The sequence below is a fragment of the Pangasianodon hypophthalmus genome, chromosome 25, assembly GCF_027358585.1.
Source record: "Pangasianodon hypophthalmus isolate fPanHyp1 chromosome 25, fPanHyp1.pri, whole genome shotgun sequence".
NCBI classification, from domain to species: Eukaryota; Metazoa; Chordata; class Actinopteri; order Siluriformes; family Pangasiidae; genus Pangasianodon; species Pangasianodon hypophthalmus.
Genome location: NC_069734.1, coordinates 12382393 through 12404631, shown reverse-complemented (window position 1 = coordinate 12404631; position 22239 = coordinate 12382393). Strand labels below are relative to the sequence as shown.

The window sequence follows — 22239 nt, the reverse complement described above, 5'->3', positions numbered from 1 at the left end:
ATTAGACTCTAGCTGACAATTCTGTGAATTTCAGATATTGGCTCATAATAAGTAAAATGCAGATACAAAATTTAAACATTATGTATTAGTGCAATACGTACAGAAAACAGAAGAGTGTGGAGTAGTATTAAATCCAGTGCCACTGTCTGACAGTTTGATTCAACTACAAATAGTAGCCTTGAAATTCATATTTTGTGTGTAAATACATCCAAAGTTAATGGAATGCCAATATTTAATACATAAATATGACACTATGAATTAATTCATTCATCAATTAATTCATCACATTACACCTGTAAAGTCCATAGAAAGATTTTTTGCATAGAGGACAACAGAGGAGATATCATCTTAACCTTTACACTGGTTATCTCCAGGTCTGAATTTTTTTTTTTTTTGATGAATAAAATTATGAACAACACTGGCTGCAGCTCTCAAAAGTAAATACTGTGTTTTTAACCCCTGCCTAAGCTCCACACTTTCTACCTCTGTACTTCTAGATCATCATACCAAATGTATGATGTGCTATTATAAGTCTATTATTAGTCTTTTTTCTTTTGGATTTTCCAATTGTCTCTTGCCTTGTGCTCAGTGTTGGCTCTGAATCCACCATAACCCTGATCAGGACAAAGCGGTTACTCAAGATGAATGACTGACTGAATGAAAATTGTCTTTTGCTTTTAAGGAAAATTGTATTATATTTGATGGCAAAAAAAAAAAAAATCTGCTTCCTCATTCTGCATTTTCACCCTTTTGGGCTTAAAGGCAAGGGATTGTGTTTAAAGCTGGTGGTCTAGCCCCTACTGAAAAACTCATTTACTGAGAAAGTTTATTTGCCACAAGCCACACTCCTCTTCACACTCCAGCAACACTAAAAATGACTTTCTCACAACAGTGAGGTCAACACACTCCTTAATCTAAAAAAAAAAACCTTGAAAATGTCCTCACAAAATTTCATTTAAGGCCATAGTTATATACACAATCAAATATTTAACATCTTCCTTTCAGTTGTTTTAGGCCAATGTGCTGCATAAATTTTAATAGAGCCTGAATAATTTAGAAACAATATTTTTCAAGGTGAGCACTTTCTGTCTCTTTCTCCCGCTCTGCTTCTTCTCTGGCCTACAATCTCTCGTGCTTTCTTGCATCTTTTTTTTCTTTCTTTGTTATAAGGTCTCTGGTGACCAGAGATATCTCTAATTCTTGCATAAATACATAAGCACGCACACACACGCACACACACGCACGAACACACGCGCGAACACGCACGCGCACACACGCTCACATGCACACACACACACACACACACACACACAGCTGGCAGAAGCTGGCAGTCACAACATCAACACAAGCCTGAAATGTAAATTAGCGTAGATAGTACTCCTAATCTTTTTGTGTGTGCTTAAGAGCAAGTCACTGTGCTTAAGAGCATGATTAGCACAAATTGAGCAGGCATCTTAACAAGTGTGCTCTAAAGGCTTTTTAGAAGAAGTAAAGAGATTTCAAAGCTGCGGCTCTGAGACAAATGCAGATGATGATGATGATGATGATTATTATTATTATTATTATTATTATTATTATTATTATTATTTGGTTGTTTCTTTTACTCACATCTGGCATAATTCATCTACACACCTCATTCTCATGCATGAAGCACTTATTTTCTTCAAAGGTCATGCAATCCATCACATTCAATCTGTCACATCACTTCTGCCCCTATGAGCACAGGAGGGAGAAAGAGACCGGGAGAGAAACTCAATAAGACAGAAAAGAAAAAAATACCCTGCTGAAAAACACAATGTCAAAACACAGTGTGTAATTACAGAGCATGGAAAGATGTCTCGGAGTGCACTCGATCTCTCCGCTCGTTCCGACTGCATATGTTGAATATTTGACACAATGAATATACTAATGATAGCTTCAGGCTTTGACCAAAAACAAATTTAAAATCACCCGGAAGCACGAAAGGATAAGAAGAGAAAGCAAAATATAAAAATAGCCATTATGCTTATAAGTTTTTACACACACACACTAGACACACCACCTCGCCTGCTTGTCTACAGTCTACATCCTAACAGAAGTCTCAGCAGTCAAACCGACCAATTCCCTCTACTCCTGTTGTTGCCATAGAGACACCTTGCATCAGGACCACATGGAGGATGCACATCAGCTTTGCTGGGTCACACGCAGGGTTTAGAGAAACAGTATAGTTTACAATGCACGTTTGTTGATATAATTCTTACTATAGCTTTTTTCATATTTGGGTCTCTTTTTTAGATGTGTAAATAAAACCAATTTTCTACTGTTGAGGACATATGAGGAACCTATGCTATCATTATGAGCTTTTGCTTCTCACTAAAAATGTGGCCACATACACAGACACACAGACAGACAAACAGACACACAGACAAACAGACACAGTAGTAGTGCACCTTTTAGCCTTAGATTAATTTTCAATTTACTAAGGCTATAGGTCATCAAGGATACTGTGCCTGGGACCGTCTACAAGAAGAAGTGCAAATTGTGTTTTAAAAGCAGTCATATGGTGGAAATGGTCAAGCATAGAGCTGTCAAAAAGCTTGAGAATAAAGAGGAAATGCAAGTTTGGTAAGAAAGATAATATGTAAAGCCATTGTTACATAAAGACACAACGTGTCAAAACAAGTAAAGACTGTGGAGGGCATTAATATGGCTGATAATAACATAATGCCATTTGATGACTAATTGGCTGCACGCAGAATATGCTACTTGGTGTAAAAGTGTGCAATTAAATTGCCTTCCATGTTTCTTGTGGTCGACTCTGGCTGCTATAAAACTCGGATAATTGGAAATGTCACAAAAGTCCTGTGCTGTTAGACATGAGGAAACTGACATGTGTGTGCCTATACTGATGAGCAATATTAAAAGACGCCTTTTCCCGAAATAGTAGTTTCCCAAATTTCTCTAATGAAATGTTCATGTTTCCATTGCCTGGATTACAGATGTTTCTAACCATACGCCTTCCACAGACAGGCATGCCTTTCACCATTTCTCTAGACCATGGGTCAGTCAGCAGTGTCTCCTCTAATGGCCACTGACATTAGGATATGGCCATATTTGGACATCTGGCTCCATATGGCCAGTAGAAACAGCATATATTTGTCCTGAAAAATGGACAGTCTTGAGGTATGTCACTGGTGAGAGAAAAAAGTTTAGTTATAAGCTGTTAATTCAAAGCATGCCATATATATTGTGATATAGGGTACAAAAAGTGGACCGAAACCAAAGATCTCCACGGTTCTAAAAATGTATCAATGATCTTTCAAGTCTGAATTAAAAAGCAATAGGTGCATCCATATCATTCAGTTGTGAGAAACAAGTCCTTAAGTGCTTGCTTGCCTCATTATTTCAGTAAAATCCTTAATGGAAGTTTATTCTTCTTAATGGAAACACTCTCATTTTAGGTATCAATAATGTTTGAGCTGCATTAAGAATTTTTTGTTCTAAGGTTTTCATCTTCTTTCTCTTCATCTTTTTCAGAGTTCTGGTGCCGTGTGCATTGTGCTGCTCATACTCCACCAGTGACTTAACACTGGAAAACTAAATCTCTCCAACAAATCCACAAAAGATGAAAAGAGTGAATAAAGAAGCGATCCTGCAGTAATCTATTATTAATGTGCCAGTATGAGTGATGAGATCCAGCTGACAAGACACAGACCTTTGCTGAGATAAAAGGATGATCTGATAGAGAATTTGGTGTCTTGGAACTGCCAAAATATCTACCTCTGTTGCAAGCTTTGACATTAAAGCGGTTAAGACTTGCCCTAGAAACATGATTAGAATTAACTTTCAGCCATGTCGAACACCCTGGACAGTCTCTCCACAGAATGTTTTGATCCTTTTTGATAATTAATTACAGACTTAAAAAACTTCACAAGAGTGAGTCTGAGGTTTTTTATGATTCCTATCAATATTAGGATCTATGGTGCAGTTAAATCTCCTTATAATCTGAAAGTCTTTTGAAAAAAGTGCATATATATTGAAAAAGGAAAAATTGGAATCCTCCAAAATTAGCCAGCTATTAAACTCAGTTGGCTAGGTATTTAAATATGATCCATATGATATGATGAAATGTACTGTAATTCATTCTCACATTTGTTCAGCACATTTTTATTCTATTTACTCATGCTTGATTATAAAAGTCGTGTTTTTCCTGCAGTAAAATCACATATGCTTTCTCAATCTGTAATGAATTAAATAAGGCAGTTCTTTTATCTGTGCCCCTGCATCAGTTAACATTTAGAGACCCTGATGTTAATAGATGGCACGAGGTTGGTCTTTTAAATAAATTAAAAAAAAAAAAAAAAAAAAAAAAAAAAAGACAGAGCTACCCAGTATAGCTACCCAGTTACTTTGCAACTCATATTCAGGTTTTACCTTTCACTGATGAATTTTTAGCCTTTTTTTAAACAGCACTCATGCCAAGAATCATTATGCGCCTCTAATTTCACCCTTTTCATTGCTATAGAAACCCATTCAAGAAACTGTCTGGACTTTGTGAAAAATTTCTCAAGGTTTGGTCTTCACTGGTTTTTGGTGGTGTCTAGGAATTTATTGATCTGATAGACAGTGTAAGGCTGTGATTTTTCCCCTGAGATGAAAATCTTTAGCAGCAGAGCTATCCTGCAAGTTCAGATTAGTAACATCATCAGTCAGGCCTATTCAGCGTCCGATTCAAACCTCGTTGACTTCTTAAAAGTTCATTAGTGTCACAAAGAGACACATTAGTGCCTAGTCTTTTAAACTGCAGTGTGATGTCTGTCCCCTTACACTACTCTCCTGTGGGTCAGTGGAGTCACCTGCAACAGCCACCCCAGTGCCGCTCGCACCCTCTACACTGGCATCTGTGCTACTTTAACCTGTTTCAGTGCCACCTGATGCAGCACTGTTATCAGTGTTTAAAGGGGTTAGGGTAAAATGTTTTTGGAGTCGGATACAGCAACGGTCTCAGCCAGGTGATTATTTGCTTTGAAACCACTTCGAGTGTGTTTGGTACCTGCCCCTCACTGGTTTTCTCTACCCCTCTCAGTCTCCTTTCCTGATGGAGAAGCCTGTCTAGTATGACAGCACAACAGAAGGTATAATAGACAGGAAAGAAAGTGAAAGCATACTTGAACTGCTGCAGAATGAGACAGACTTAGAGAAAACTGCTTTAGTAGCAACAGGATTAAAACATTCACTTGAAGTTCTTCAGGCAATTAAGGAAAAAAATCATTAGAGAATGTATCCTATACGAATACAATAAAAGCACAGGTAAATGAACCCAGGCATACACTGAAATTTGAAGTTAAATATGAAAATTGTTGTTTTAAAGCACTTTAGTACCTGCAGTGCACAATGTAATTTATCTTAAAATATGATACTCTTATACACTTAGAAAAGAGTTCTTTGGATAGTTAATGGCTTTTTAAAGAGGCTCTTTTTGGAATCTTTTGTGAAAGGAAACTGTTCTTAAACTAGATTCAACCTTTCGAAGATCATATCCTAGGTTAGATTCAGACCAGGACAAGTGATCAAACTCATATTGGAGGTTTAAATCAAAAAGAGAGAGATAGAGATAGAGAAAGAGAGAGAAAGACAGACAGACAAAGAGAGAGAGAGAGAGAGAGAGCGAGAGAGAGAGAGTTCACATGCACATTCAAGTTCAGATCACACTTTCATAGGTTCTGCTCCTATTATGGAAGGGCAAGTTTAAGAAACTGCAGGGATCATATACTGATAATGTCTCAACACATGAATATGAAATTTCATAAACTAGATCAGATAACATAGGCTCTAAATATCTATAGCACACCAATTTCTCCCAAGTGATTAGAAATTAAAGGAGAAGTTACAGATGTGACTCGAAGTATTTTCCAAAATAATGTTGGAACAACAGGCCCATAATCCCAACCATAAACACTGTATATAAATCCTGCTTATTCATTTTCAGTAACCAGATGCATTCTCTATCATCTATTATGTCTCTGTAAAGAAAATAAAGAACACAGCACAGGGTCAAACTGCAAGAGTATTGATTTATTTACACATCAGCTTAAGCAACACATGGAATTTCAAACAGCAGAAGAGCCTCTGCAGAATTGCTATATTACCTGCCATAACACACTACTCAAAGTGGGTGTTTGTGTGTGAGGTCTCATGAGCATCCCAGGCTGTGTGCGTGCATGCGTGTGTGTGTGTGTGTGTGTGTTTGGAGTAACCATTGTTACATGGATGATGGAAGGTTTATTTAACTAAGTTTCGTCTGTGTCCCTGTGAGCATTCGGTCTCATTGTGTGTCTATTTTATTAGGCTGCTCTCACACAGGGATCACTACATTGAACTCATACGTCATACTGTGCTATAGCGGCTCTAAACCTTTTAAACCTTTTTGAGAATATTTGATTAATAAAAAGAAAAAAATCTGCATTTGAATGTTTAAGATCTCAGGTACTGTTTTTAGTCCTTGTCTAATGAAACATGCATTTCTAAAACCTACTGTGTAAACAATTCATGTAGGAAAATAGATCAGCATAAATGTACATGATCTGTGTACATTTTACCTACACTTCATTTTTTTTTTTAAAGTAGTGGTTACTGGAGTCTCTTTTTTCCGTGGCTAAATCAAAATTTTAAATTTTGGGCTCATAATTCACCATGTAGGTTCTACAAAGCCAACACTGTTACACCCTATTAGGTGTGCATACAATATTGTAAATATTTGGGACTCAGTGTAACTACGTGCAAGAGACTCAAATAAAAATATTTCTGTCTGAAGCTGAATAAGGCTGATTTTTTTGTGGATCTCAGGAAATTTAAGTTAAATATCAGCGGTGTGTAGCATTATTGCATTATGTTCAGTGTTTGTAGCTATATAAAATTCAGAGCTAATAATAGTCAAATGCATGAAAATACTAAATTTTTTTTCAGTGCAGTTTTACAGGAATTTGACGTATTTGTACTGTAACACACATGCTGTAGCTAAAACTGAAGTATGACCTGAGGTTTTGCCAAGCTGTTTGTGTGTCTGTGTGTTGTATGTGTAATGTGTGTGCGTGCGTGTGTGTGTAATGTGTGGGTCCTGCCCTTACCTTGACCTTTTCCTGAAGTTTTCCGAGATGCACGGTGCCCTCCAGGATGCGGGTAAGGATGCCCTGCTTGTCTTTCTCCAGACATGAGGCCTGAAGAGGGAAACAGGAAATAGGATGGATTACATAGCTACAGAGTGAGTGAGTGAGAGAAAGAGAGAGAGACAAGGAGAGAGAGTAGAATGGAAGATTTAGCAAGAGCAAAATAAAGTCATAAAGAGAAATAGTGAAAATGAGACAGAAACAGATAAAGATTAATTAGAGGAATAGGGAAAAATACAAACAAAGATGGGTAAAAAGTTGCAGGTCAGCAGGGAAGGAAAGAAAATGGAAGAAAGGGAGCTTTCAGTAAAGACTAATAACACAAATTGGGCTGCTTCAGTTAAAGCTTTAGGATAGTGAATGAGATATATTGCTGTTTAATGGCATATCAAGTTACCTAATGAGCAAAAACCAAAGAGAACACTCAAGAGATGGCCTGCATTGTTTCTGTACATACAGTGTTCTGTGCTAAATTCAAGAGAGTTTAATTGCATTAACTGGGATGTCAATAATGATCAAATACAATCTAATAAATTAAGCACAATATAATCTCATTAGCTCTTCAAATTAGTTGTGATTTTCAATAAGGTCTGTCTGCAGATCACGTCTTTGAGTGCATAATGTGAGTGTGTCATTGGGTTGATGTATAAACACAAGAGCAGCTGGTTGGTGTCTTTAAGACCATAGATAGATATATGAGCATGTCTTTAAGATAATATACATTATGTGGCTAAAGGTTTGTGGACACCTGGCCGTGACACGCATATGTGGGCCCTTACCAAACTGCTGCCATAAAGTTGGAAGCACACATTTGTATAGGATGTCTTTGCATGCTGTAGCATTGAGATTTCCCGTCACTGGAACTAAACCTGTTCCAGCATGACAATGCCCCCGTGCACAAAGCAATCTTCATGAAGACACACTGACTGCGCCTTAGGTCTCCTCTCCCAACATCAGTGCCTAATCTCGCTAATGCTCTCGTGGCTGAAATCCAGTGGAAGAGTGGAGGTTATTATAACAGCAAAGTGGGGGACTACATCTGGAATGGGCTGTTCTAAAAGCACATATAGGTGTGAAGATCAGGCGTCCACATACTTTTGGCCATAGAGTGTATAAAGTTTTATGAATATAAAGACGGTAGACACTGGCATTCTTAAATGCACATACATCTTTACAGATTGTATATAGTGTTATAAATGTTTATAACCTTCACTGCTAATGCTATCTAGATGACACACTCTGAAGGGTTACTGTTACTACCCTGAAGTTGATTTTTTTTACCTGTAACAGCATGTCCTGAAATGTTTTATTCCTCTTATACCACAGCAATTTCTCAACCCTAAACATTTTTATTTACTAAAAAATGACACATCATTCTTTTCATCCTTTTATAGTTACATTTAATTACGTTACTTACGTTAATTACTCACAGTGGATATAAAAATTCTACATACCCATGTTAAAATGGCAGGTTCTTGTGATGTAAAAAATGAAACCCTGATAAATGATGTTGGATGTTTTTCCATCTTTCATGTGATATAGTAACCATCCAACCAAATTTAATAGATCTGGAGAAGTTTTGCAAGAAAGAGTGGAATATAATTGCCAAATCAAGATGTGTTGGTAGAATCTTACCCAAAAAGATTGAGTGCTGTATTACAAGCAAAAGGTGCTTTAACCAAGTATTAGTCAAGGGGTGTGTATACTTATGTGCATACAATAACCAGGTTATTGTACATTTTTTCTTTTTCCTCTCTCCCACCCCCAAAACATTTCTGTTTGTTTTTCACTTGAATTTTTTCTTTTTTCTTGTATTTACTTCACAAAACCCTGCTATTTTAACAGGGTTGTGCAGACTTCTTATATCCACTGTACATTCTAACAACTATAAACAGTCTCTCTTTCATCAGCTTCTTTTTTTCTCCCTCTTAAATTTAATAAGACAAAAAAAAAGCCTGTCTTATTACTGAGAAACCACAGTCCTCATAGTCTGCATAATCCTGATGTCTTGAAGACTCTCCTGTGTAAAAAAAAAAATTAAAGGCTTACCTCTGACTCTTACAAAACGCTAGAGACTCGTTTCATAAATGCTACATAAATGTCTCCTCATAGAAAACGCTGTTATTATAGAAACGCTACCGTATTAAAATGAGTGCATTTATATAAACCTGTGGTTTGAATTATAGCTGGCACTTCTGTGCTGTTACAGAAAATTAAATCAATATCTTGTGGCCAATCATAATAAAAAATATTTTTTAAAAATCAACAGTACTGCCACAAATAAACCATAAGTAAAGTTAATAACTGTGATTGAATAGTGGATTCCAATATTTACAAATGCAGACCTGATTATCAACAATTAGTTACATACTGCAATTTAATTGATCCTATTTTGTGTGTATTTAGTCATAGAAGGAATAAACATTAACCAATGCATGAATAGTTTAACAAACATTTGAACGAAAGTCAAATCATACATGTCTTAACTTACTTGGTTGCTGTGTTTACATTGTATATACGTATATCAGTGCAGATTAATGCTCAGATTTTTGATTCATTAATATGACCTAATGCTGTACATAATATTAATTAAAGGAACCTTAACCAAACATTTTATATCAGACAACGCATTGTAGTAGAGAGACAGCGGTAGAGTGATAGAATGCTGGAGTGACTGATGACTGGTAGTGTGCTGTGCTATGTGCTATGGGCCTGCTCACGTAGACATTGCTGTTAGACAGCAGATACAGTTCACAGAACTGAGTGAGACATGATTTATTACAGAGCTCTGTGAGTTACATTTCCAGGACCTCCAGTCACTCAAGCGTAGTAGGGGAACCCAAGCAGAAATCAACAGGGGCTGATGTTCATTTTCCAAGAATAAAAAATGAACTGGTATATTTAGGTTAGACACCGTTTTGTTAGAAGTTTGATGTACATAGAGACAATAAAAATCTTTTTTTTTCCCCAAAAGACTTTCATCTGATTAGTTTTTGAATTGTCCTTTTACCTTTAGATCCCTAAATTTGACTTTTTTCCTCAAATTCAATTCAATTTTATTTATATAGTGATTTTTTTAACAACAGACATTGTCACAAAGCAGCTTCACAGATATCCAGATGTAGCTTTAGACCCCTAATGAGCAAGCCAGAGGTGACAGTGGCAAGGAAAAACTCCCTGAGACGACATTAGGAAGGAACCTTGAGAGGAACCAGACTCTTCTAGGTGACACCAGATAGTGGGATTATAAATCATTACAGTATACAGTTGTAGATGAGTAAAGCACATATAATAAGCACATATGATTATGATTAGTTCTTAGGTACAAATCTACATTAAAGAGGTGAGATTATCCACTGAAGCAAATGTGAGATAAACCCGGGTATAAACTGTTTTTATGAAGTGCGATAATTAAGGTATGCACGTGGGACCATTCACAGCAACAAAAAGTGAGTCACAAGTCCAGAAAGCTCCAAGCAGAAGTAGAAAATCAGAATGATTCAACCAGATCCGGGGATGAGAGGAGTCACAGCGGTAAAAGATGTCAAGATCTGGCACTGGCATCATATCAGGCAGCGTGTACATGTACATGATCTGATTGTTAAACCTTTTGCTATTACTATTCTCTCACTTTTAAACATTGTGTGTTAAAAATGGCAAGACATTTCAGGCTATTCTGCATCCCTGAACCAGAAACAAGTTATTTCAAGTCTTTTCTAAGTAGGTACGCATGGTCACACAACCTACTTTAAAAACTTGGCTCAAGATTGAAAATACATAAATCCTGTTTGGCCAGTGAAAGAGTCTGGTGATGCCTACTAATATTAGCACTTGACATCCAGTATGTGACAGGTTGGGCACCAGTGTATTTTTATTCCGTACAGGTTGTGCTTGTGTGTGTGTGTGTGTGTGTACTACCATGTGTATGAGTTGGTCTCTCTCATATGTGGTTTTCTCTGCAAGCATCACAACGCTGGTGAGATACTGGTGGGCTACGAGCTCTTTCTCTAACGAATCTTCAATCTGCTGCTTCAGAAGATCGATACGCCTCTGAGCCTTTCTACAGACAGACAGCAAGTTAGAAAAAGAGACAAAGGAGAGTGCAGCAATGAATGTTAATACACATGACATCAGCTCCAATCTTATTATTCATTCCATGCTCTGCACATCTTGTGCTTTCTCTAACACTGCTGGTTTAACTAATTTGAAGCCACATCAAGTCCAAAACATAACAATGGTCAAAGAACATCTAGAACAAGGAACCTCTCATAAGCAGGATCAGATAACATTGCAAAACAAGGTACATCTGTGGGAAAACATCACTAAAATTGTATGTTGGATCAGTGGCATGTGCACCTGTTCGCTTGGCGTGCCAGCTGGAGCTCGCTCTCCAGGTGTTTGATGTGTGCATTGAGGTCATTTTTCTCTAAAAGAAGAGTCTTTTTCTCAGCCTGCAGAGTGGCCACACGATCCTGCAGCCCCTCCACCTCGGTACACTTCATCTTCTCTTCTTCTTCCAACTTCCTACAAAGAATGCATAAGTATACAGACAGGTGATCATTTTTTTAATGGTGCCTATGTCATTTTTTGAAGGTTTGCGTCCACTCATTCCCTTAGGAGTAAGGGTCACTGCAAACTGAACCAAATTTCTGACTGATAACTTTTTATCCCATGATAAAACATCTCTATCCTGATGGGAGTGATCTCTTTCAAGACAACCCCACCCCCATCCACAGGGCATGAGGGTTCACTGAATGGTTGGATTAGTATGAAAATGATGTACAGATGTGGATAAATTTGTTGGTACCCTTACAGTGCATTGAAACAATGCTTCATTCCTCCTGAAAAGTGATGAAATTAAAAGCAATTGTCTCATGTATTGTCTGCATGCCTTTGGTATGTCATAGAGTAAAGCAAAGAAAGTGTGAAAAGAGATAAATTATTGCTTATTCTACAAAGATATTGTAAAATGGCCTGGACAGATTTGTTGGTACCCCTAGAAAAGATTATAAATATTCAGATTATACTCATATTTCAAGCTAACTGTTTTCTTTAATTAGTATCACACATGCCTTCAATCTTGTAATCAGTCTTTCAGCCTTAAATGGAGAAAAGTAGTCACTCTGCTGTTTGGTATCATCGTGTATACCACATTGAACACGAACCAGAGAAAGCAAAGGAGACTGTTGTCTGAGGAGATCAGAAAGAAAATTATAGAAAAGCATGTTAAAGGCATAGGCTATAAGACCATCTCCAGGGAGCTTGATGTTCCTGTGACTACAGTTACAAATATTATTAAGAAGTTTTAGGTCCATGGGAATGCAGCCAACCTCCCTGGTCATGGCTGCAAGAGGAAAATCATCCCCAGATTGAACAGAAGGATAGTGCAAAAGGTAGACAAAGAGCCAAGGAAAACTTCCAAAGAGATACAAGCTGAACTCCAAGGTCAAGGTACATCAGTGTCTGATCGCACCATCCGTCACTAGTGACAGTGGGCTCACTGGAAGAAGACCCAGGAGGACTCTACTGCTGAAAGAATAACATAAAAAAGCCAGACTGGAAATTTTTTTTTACAAGCCACAATGCTTCTGGGAAAAATGAGAGAAAACTGGAGCTTTTTGGCAAGTCACAACAGCTCTATGTTCACAGACAAAAAAATGAAGTTTTCAAAGAAAAGAACACCATACCTACTATGAAACATGGAGGAGGCTCAGGTATGTTATGGGGCTAGTTTGCTGCATCTGGCATGGGGTGCCTTGAATCTGTTCAGGCACAATGAAATCTCAAGACTATCAAGGCATTCTGGAGCGAAACGTACTGCCCAGTGTCAGAAAGCTCTGTCTCGGTCACAGGTCATGAGTCCTCCAACATGATAAAGACCCAAAACCCACAGTAAAAGCATCCAAGAATGGCTAAGAACAAAACAATGGACTATTCTGAAGTGGCCTTCTATGAGCCCTGATCTGAATCCTATCGAACATCTATGGAATCTGTGGAGCTGAAACTTGCAGTCTGGAGAAGGTACACTTCAAACCTGAGACAGCTGGAGCAGTTTGCTCAGGACGAGTGGGACAAACTACCTGTCGACAGGTGCAGAATTCTCACTGAGAGCTACAGATACTTTAAAGGTTAAGGGTCCCATCATTTTTGTCCATGCCATTTTCATCTGTTTTATCATTTAAAATATTCTGTTGAATCAAAAATCAAAAGTAATGTCTGATTTTTTTATTAAATATGGAATAAACAATGATGGATGCCAATTACTTTTTTCAGTTTCAAGTTATTTCAGAGAAAATTGTGGGTTCTTCTTTTTTCATGGAAGGGTACCAACAAATTTGTCCACGTCTGTAAATCATATGCTGTGGCCTACAAAGTCACCAAATCTCATCTCAGTTGAACATCTATTATAGAGGGATGCGTTAGACAGCACTTTCCACAATCATCATCAAATATACCAACTGAGAGACTTGTTTCAGAGACTGGTGTTCATCTCTCCAGGACTGTTCCAGACACTTGGAGAATCTATGGCAAGGTGCATTGAAGCTGTTCTGGCAACGTGTTGATTTGGAAAAGATCCATCTATGTCCAAGTCTTAGCCTCAAGACTAGTTTTTGGACTAAAATATCCTAATATTTAGAAGAATTCAAGATGTCACCAATCTTCACAAGACAAGAAATTTTAATCTGTTCCAGAGGTAACAATACAGTTTCTATAGACAAGAGAAGAACATTTGAATTATTGTGTGTAATGTTTATTATTTTGGCCCATTCTCTCAAAGGGTGCCAATAATTCCAAAGCTGATGCACGCGTCTCATGTTATTCCATTTGTAACTGCTGTCAGTGTTGACCTGCATGATTAAGGGCTCTACACTCTCCATAGCCAGTTGTTGAGTGATTGATCTATAATCTCTCGCAGTGCTGGGGTAATTTATACGCTTTACACCCTATATGTCTGTGACTGATGGCTTGATTGCCTTGCCTGTCAAGCAAAATATGGAAGTTTGCAGATCATAAAACCACCGCAGCTGTCCCTCCAAGCTGTTAACTCCCAGACTTACCTGGACAAGATGGTAGCTGGTTGAAAGGATGTATGCATCATTGTAAAAGAATAATCCTGAACTTGTGCCTAAAGAATATTTGTTTGAATTTTGTACACTACTGGTCGTAATATGTAGTGTTTTTTCATTTTTAACCGTACCATTTGAGTTTGTCTGTAGTGGTAGTGTGCTCGACACGGCTGACCGAGTTCTCCAAGGCAGAACTAGCTTTCTGAAGCTTCACCTTCAGCATGCAGAGCTCTTTACGTGCCACCTCTAACTCAGTCTCCAGGTTCTGCTTCTCAGCCTCCAACAACATGACCTGTTTTGACACCTTACACACTGTAAAGAGAGATGTAAAGAGTTAAAATCAAGGGATGCTGCAAAGAAAAAAAACAGCTACAAAAAAGGCAAATAATACATATTTTATAAAACTTGAAGCATTAAACCAGTAAAGAGAATCTCAAATGCTAATATGTATAACAACATTTTCTGGTCCTGTGTTCAAAATATCAAAATATCTGCTGCAACACAATTTGAGGTCAAACAGACTGCAGTGTGTGTGTGTGTGTGTGTGTGTGTGTGTGTGTGTGCATGTGTAGCATCTTAGCACATGCGTATGTGTGTTTTACCTTCTTGTGTGTGTTTGGTGTGTGTCTCCTTGGCTTTATCATGCTGCAGTTCCAGCTGTTCTATGAGCACCTGATTCTCCTCCAATACCAGCCTTGCCTGATCTTGCAACTGCTTCCTACACACACACACACACACACACACACACAAACACACATTACTGTCTCATATTGTCTTTGCTGAATCTGTAACCAGACAACACTACTAACAAGGAAACTATTTAGCTGAACGTATCACTGAATATTTAAATAGGAATGGACAGAGATGTACAAGTTTATTCTCCCCATGTGAAATTCCAAATGGATGAGTCTCATCTGTTTAGAGTCTGTGCCACTGGTTACAGGAAGTGCCACTGGTTACATGAAGTGCCACTACAAAACATTCCACTTCAACCACTTCAAATTGTTTAATTCATAGCCATGAACCAATTGTTAATATTTAAGCATTAAAAGGTAACTGTTGCCATTCAGTCAGTTGTTTATAGTCAATGAATTTTATGTAACTGGACTTTTTTCCAATTTTTTTGTTCTATACTGCTGCCATGACAAAAACATCAGTGCCCTCTACATGTAAAGTAAATTAGGAAATGTCAGTGACCATTATTACTACAGCCAAATGTGAAAAACATTTTAGCAATTTTCTTGAAATTCTGACAATTACAGTTGAGGCCAAAAGTTTACATACACCTAGGTTAATGACATTCGATCTCAGTTTTTCACAACACCACACATTTTATATTAGCGTACATTTCTTTTGGCTGCTCAACTAGGGCATGTACTTTGTTCACATCAGAGGTGATTTTAAAACAACTGAAGATACCAACAGTATCTGTACAATTGTAAGCAAATATAAAAAATCTTGGGACCTCACAGACATTGCAGCATTCAGAAAAGAACTTTGGTCCAAAAGTTTCAACTGAACCCCAAGACAACAAAAAAAAAGAACGAGCGAAGGAGTTGGAGGCATCAGGTACTAAATATGTACATCCATCATTAAGAGAATCTCACATCCACGGCCTGAAAGGCTGTCACACGAGGAAGAAGTCTGTACTCCAGGACCAACCTAAAAAAAAAAAAAAAAAAAAAGGCCAGACTGAATTTTGCAGGTGATCACCAGCCTTTTGGAGGAGTGATCTCTGGTCAGGTGAAACAATAACTGAACTGTTTAGACATAAAGACTAAGTATGGCGGAAAAGAGGTGAGGCTTTTAATCTGAAGAACACCATCTCAACTGTGAAGCATGGGGGTGGCAGCATCACATTGTGGGGGTGTTTGCTGGAAAATAGACTGGTGAAAAAATATGGCATCACGAGGATGGTGGATTATCTAGAAATACTGAAGCAAAACCTCAAGACATCAGCGAGAAAGTTAAAACTTGGTCATAATTGGGTCTTCTAGTAGGACAATGATCCAAAGTATACCTCCAAAGTTGTAACAAAATGGCTTAAAGACAACGAATTGAAAATATTGGAATGGCCATCACAAAGACTTGAACTGAATCCCATAAAAATCCCATAAAATCCCATAAAAACCTGACTGAGTTACACCAGTTCTGTCAGGAGGAATGAGCAAAAATTTCCAGCAAAGTATTGTGAAAAGCCTGCGAAAGGCTACCCCAAGCATTTGATTCAAGTTAAGCAATGAAAAGCAATGCCCACTGAAAATCTGATATAGTAAATAAAAGCTGAAATAAATCTGTCTCTTAGCTATTATTTTGAAATAACCTCTTAGAGAAATAAAGCAGATACCCTAACTGACTTAAAACAGGAAATGTATGGTAACATGAAATGTGTGGGGTTTGGCTTCAACTGTACAGTATTCATGTTTTCCTCCAGTATGTGCAAATTCATAGAGGATTTATATAGTGTACATAAAAAGGTTTCTCAAGGGTTCTTTGGATAATTAAACGTTATAACCTTCTAAACGGGTTCTTCTTGGAATGTCTTGGAATGAGAAACCCTTTCAGAAACCCTATGTATTGTCTTTTACCTTAACAAGACAGGAATAATTTTGCAAATATTTGTATGAATAGGGGTCATAACTATTAAAATAATCAGCATACTCTGAATAATCTTAGCCCAGGATCAAACCAGGAACCCTGGACCCATCTGGCAGGATGAATCCACAATTGTCTCTAGAGACTAGCTTCAGAGTTGAGAGATGCAGTTTGCAACCCATGAAAAACTACTTGGGCAATCTTATTTAGCATGGAACAGGTGAGAAGTATGATTGATTTTATGTATGCTCCAATAAGAAAGTATCATCTTTTAGGTCACCGGTTTAGCAGCGGTGTGTGCATGCAGGCGTGACAGCGTTTCAAAACAGAAGATTTACAGCTGAGTGGAGGACCGCCAGGGTGCTTTACTTCTCAAGTAGTGAAATATTCCTGTGTGCTTGCTTACTTGTTGAGTGCCAATGGCAAAGTCATCACCATGTGACCGTGACACCACGAGGATAGCCTATAACACTCGCCTTTCCATGCATACTGAACAAATTTTTCCTGTTCTTCATTTTACATACACACAGACCTCTTACCTGGAATGTGTATATAAGCTCATCGTTACAGCAACCTCTTGGGGCAATTGGCTTGTTTTTTGCTTAGCTTGAAAAGTGTTGTTATTCTTGTCATGTTGTTGTTGTTGTTGTTGTTCAAGTGCTTTTGTAAAGAAACAATTAACACTTGAATTTTATACTGAATGCCTGAGCGCTACACCTATAGTCATGACTTACAGTGAGGCTAATTTTTACTTTTTTAATTTTTTAATTTTTTTTTTAATTTTTAAAAACAGTTTCAAATAAGATCCAAAATCATTAGTCCATTTTTTTTGAAAGTGACTGCAAAAAATACTTCATTCTATATGAAAATAAATTGTTGAGTGCCTTTTCCTGATCCGTGCACACACACACACACACACACTCACACACACACACAAAATGTTTTTCTTCAAAATAAAGAAGTATTGATGTGCCACTTTCCTGACTTTAATCAAGCAGGAAAGTGCATGTAATGAAACAATAAACAACAATGTTTCACAACTTACTTAGATGTGGATTTGAAAGCACATTTTTTGAGGGTTAATTTTAAGATCTCAGTAATTATGAGCTCTGAATTCTGGAGCAATCTGCTCAGTATTTACCAATGAATTTATGAATGGGCAAAAAGATTGTAATCCTTTCTGAGGGGTTATTAATGAAAGTATCCACTGCTAATGCTCTGGTTCATTAGCTCATTAGCTCCTCTTTGCACTTATCTGCAACAACCTTCCACTCTAACATTCAATCTTCAGAGTTTTTCACTGTGACAAAAATCATTTATAGTATTTTTTTTTTCTCAAAAACATCTGTGGAAAAATATTTTGACCTCCAAAGAATGTTTAAAATGAATATGCATATTTTCCACGTCAGTCTCTATTGTTGCCTTTACTATTTCCTGTTCCCCCTATGTTTAATAATATTTTACAATTTAAACACTTTTTGACATCCATCAACATGGGGAAAAACCAAAGAGTTGTTATTCTTTATTTGAACTTTATTTCTCTTTTTGATTTCATCTTTTCTAGGACTTCATTTTGCCTACATATTTTATAATACACCAGACAAGAGTAGAATGGTATCATGTAATATTAATGTATAGTAATACTTTCCTGAAAAAAAAAACTGCCTTTGAAACAAAAAACAAAAAACAAAAAACAAACGAACAAAAAAAAAAAAAAAAACCTATGTATGTGTCCTTGGAATAATAGACTTTTGTGGGAGTTTTATTTCTCAATATTTTAATATACACTCTATTAGGAAGACATTTACATCTGCACATTCATGCAGTTATCGAATCAACCAATCATGTGGCAGCAGCGGATTACATGTAATCATGCAGATACAGGTTAAGAGCTTCGGGTATGAAGGAAATGTGATCTCCATGACTTTGACTGTGCCACGGTTATTAGTGGCAGACAGGCTTATTTTAGAAACAGCTGATCGCCTGAGATTTTCACGCACAACATTTGCTATAGTTAAAACAGAATGGTGCAAAAAAAAAAAAAAAAACAACAACTAGTGGACAGCAGTTCTGCAAGTGGAAGTGCCTTGTTGATGAGAGAGATCAGAGGTGAATGGTCAGACTGGTCTGTGCTAGCAGGAAGGCTACAGTAACTCAAATAACCACACTTTACAACTGTGGTGAGCAGAAAAGCATCTCAGAAAACACAACACATCAAACCTTGAGGACAATGGGTTAAAACAGCAGAAGACCACATCAGGTTCCTCTCCTGTCAGCCAACAACAGGAATCTGAGGCTGCAGTGGGAACAATCTCACCCAAAATGGACAGCCGAAGATTGGAAAAAGACCAGGTGACATTTTTCCAATCTCCCACTGTGGGCGTCTTTGAGCTCATATGTGGAAAATGGCAGTGTGTTTAGCCACCCTGTGATGCAGCATGAGCAGCAGTTTGAAAAAGATGCCGTGACTCTAAATAGATGTGCTGGTTCTAGGACCTCCCAAACATGTGTAGGCGTGAGTTTTTCATGAATATCCATTTGAGGGGTTTGATAGGGGAAAAGAGAAAAAAAAAACACAGATCTTGAGGTTGAAGAAGATATGGGAAAATCGGATCTGAAGTCAACATCAGTGTGCAAAATGACATCTAAGGACACACCACTTATTGGTTTTGAATGAGCTACAGCAGCTTAAAACCAAGTTAGGTGCCAATGTTGTGTGGAAGAACAAGAAAGCGGTCCTCCAGTGGGCACAGGAGCTTCAAAACTGCACTGTTGAAGTTGTAGAAATTCTTTTGCATCATTTTGATGGAAGGATCAGAATTTGGCAAAAACGACATGAGTCCATTGTAATTCCAGTTTGGTGCGAACAGGACAATCGATGTCAACAGTGTGATGGTGCAGGGAATGTTTTCCTGACACACACACCTGATACCCATTAAACAATGTTTAAATGACATTCCAAATTAAAATGTTATTGTAGCCCAAGTCCACGCCTTCATGGCTACAGGTTATCCACCCTCGAATGCATACTTTCAGCACGAAAACGCACCATGTCAGGAGACACATATCGCCAACGTAACATGCCATGCCACGCCCAGGAATATGACAACAAATTTTCATTGCTTCACTGGCCTGCACATTGCCTATTGTTCTCAAATCCATCAACCAGCTTTGCAATGAGGTGGAAAGGGCTGTTCATAGCAAACCTGCAGCTGTTTAAATTGCAGATACATAATCATTTCCACATGGTATAGCATTTTTGCACAAATTATCCATACCCAGCAAATTTATGCTGTTCTGAAATCCAAAAAACTGCTTAATATGCTCATAGATAGGTATACCTAATAAACTGTCCAGTGTGTGTGTGTGTGTGTGTGAGAGAGAGAGAGAGAGAGAGAGAGAGACATACCACTCTTTATTACTGACACTGCTCCTCTTGCTGAGCTCTGTGTGAAGCTTCTCATTCTCCTGAATCACCTCCTCTGTGCGCATTCTCAACTTCTTTAATTCCTCCTACAAGCACAGGAAACAAATTGAAGCAGTTGTATTCTAAATGCAAAATACTGTTTGATACTCTTACTAGAATGCATAATGGTTGATAAGAAAATTATCATGGGCTTTTGTGGAACCATGTCCTGGCCTCTGATCAGTGTTGTGGCTCCTTGCTTGTGTTGCTTGACCTTAGTGCAGCCTTTGACACCACTGATCATACTATTCTCCTGACTCAGGTCTTATTTGACTGATCATTATCAGTTTGTAGATGTAAATGGTGACTTCTCTGCTCTAAGGTTCTGTTTTAGGCTCATTTGTTTTTTTTTCTTTATATAAGCTACCTATGGGTAAAATTATTCGTAAACATGGTATTAGCTTCCACTGTTCTGCTGATGACACACAGTTGTATGTTTCAGCAAAGCCAGATGAGAGATGCCAGCTTAATAAAGTTGAAGAATGTGTGAAGGACATTAGACACTGGATGCTTATTAACTTCCTTCTACTTAATTCTGACAAAACAGAAGTACTTGTACTAGGACCACATGCAGCTAGAAGTAAGCTTTCTGATTACACTGGATAGCCTTTCTGTTTCATCATGTGCAGCCGTAAAAGACCTTGGTGTGATTATTGACTCCAGTCGTTCATTTGAAGTTCACGTGGATAATATTTCTAGGATAGCCTTCTTTCATCTCAGAAATATTGCTAAGGTAAGAAATATAATGTCATTATACGATGCAGGAAAAATTAGTTCATGCTTTTGTTACCTCTAGGTTGGATTATTGTAAAGCTTTACTGTCTGGATGTCCCAGTAGGTGCTTAAACAAGCTCCAGTTAGTCCAGAATGCAACAGCAGAGTCTTCACTAGAACCAGAAGATATGATCCGCCACGCCTACTTCGATCAAAAGGTGCAGGCTATTTGTTGGTACCTCGAATAGTGAAGGCTACAGCAGGGGGCAGAGCTTTCTCTTACAGAGCCTCACAGTTATGGAACAGCCTTTCAATTAGTGTTCGGGACTCAGACACAGTCTCAGTGTTTAGGTCTAGGCTGAAATTTTTATATTTGTTTAGTCAAGCCTTTTGTAAATAGTTTTTTCTTAGGTACAGGGGCAGGTCTGGAGGGTTCACGGGCAAAGAGTGTTGCGGTGAACCATTACTTGACAATTATACCTAACAAATCTCTCTCTCGCTCTTTCTCTCTCTCTCTCTGTCTCTGTCTCTCTACACATGCTACTCCTGAGATAACATGGATCCTGACCTGATCCATCTCTGGATCAGGTCAGATCTCTGGACCTGCCTGATCCATCCTGATGCCCTACTTCTGGTTAAAGTTCTCATCACTTGGAAATCACTCACTGCTGCTGAGGATGGCCCCACATGGACAGCCTAAAGGTCAGTGAGATCTACCACTTAAAAACCATGAAAATGGCTCTGGACTGCAATTGATATGAACAGTTTTGCTACGATGGCTTAAGACTACAACTGCTATGATAGCTTTAAGACTGCAATTGCCACAAACAGGTTTGCACTCAAGTCTCCATCAGTGTACAGTTAACTTAAAATAGACTTCATGTGAAAACTATAATGATTTTCCTGTTTAAACAATTGTACTATTTGACCATGTAATACAAAGTTATAGGGGAATTATTTATAATTTCATTATCCTTTGACACCCAGATGAAGATGGGTTCCCTTTTGAGTCTGGTTCCTCTCAAGGTTTCTTCCTCATGTCATCTCGGGGAGTTTTTCCTTGCCATTGTCATCTCTGGCTTACTCATTAGTGATACATTTATAAACTTAAAAATTTAAAACTTATATCCTGAATTTATATATTTCTGTAAAGCTGCTTTGTGACACATCTGTGCGTCAGCAGTAACTGAGAAGGTGAACGCGAAATATAGTCATGGGTGTAACGAACGTGCACGAGGTAGATTAGATAACA

General features: G+C 37.9%; 1 protein-coding gene across 3 annotated transcripts in view; it reads right to left on the bottom strand.

The window, feature by feature from the left end:
* The window catches only part of cep89 (centrosomal protein 89), a 98619-nt gene that overhangs the window by 44071 nt on the left and 32309 nt on the right, over positions 1-22239 (bottom strand). For all 3 annotated transcript variants that reach the window (XM_026946804.3, XM_026946803.3, XM_053229448.1), the window contains 6 exons: positions 20217-20320; positions 14815-14930; positions 14344-14524; positions 11502-11669; positions 11064-11205; positions 7107-7196 (listed from right to left, as the gene is read on the bottom strand). In XM_026946804.3, the coding sequence (XP_026802605.3) occupies positions 7107-7196; positions 11064-11205; positions 11502-11669; positions 14344-14524; positions 14815-14930; positions 20217-20320 (801 nt within the window). The remainder of the gene's footprint in view (positions 1-7106; positions 7197-11063; positions 11206-11501; positions 11670-14343; positions 14525-14814; positions 14931-20216; positions 20321-22239) is intronic.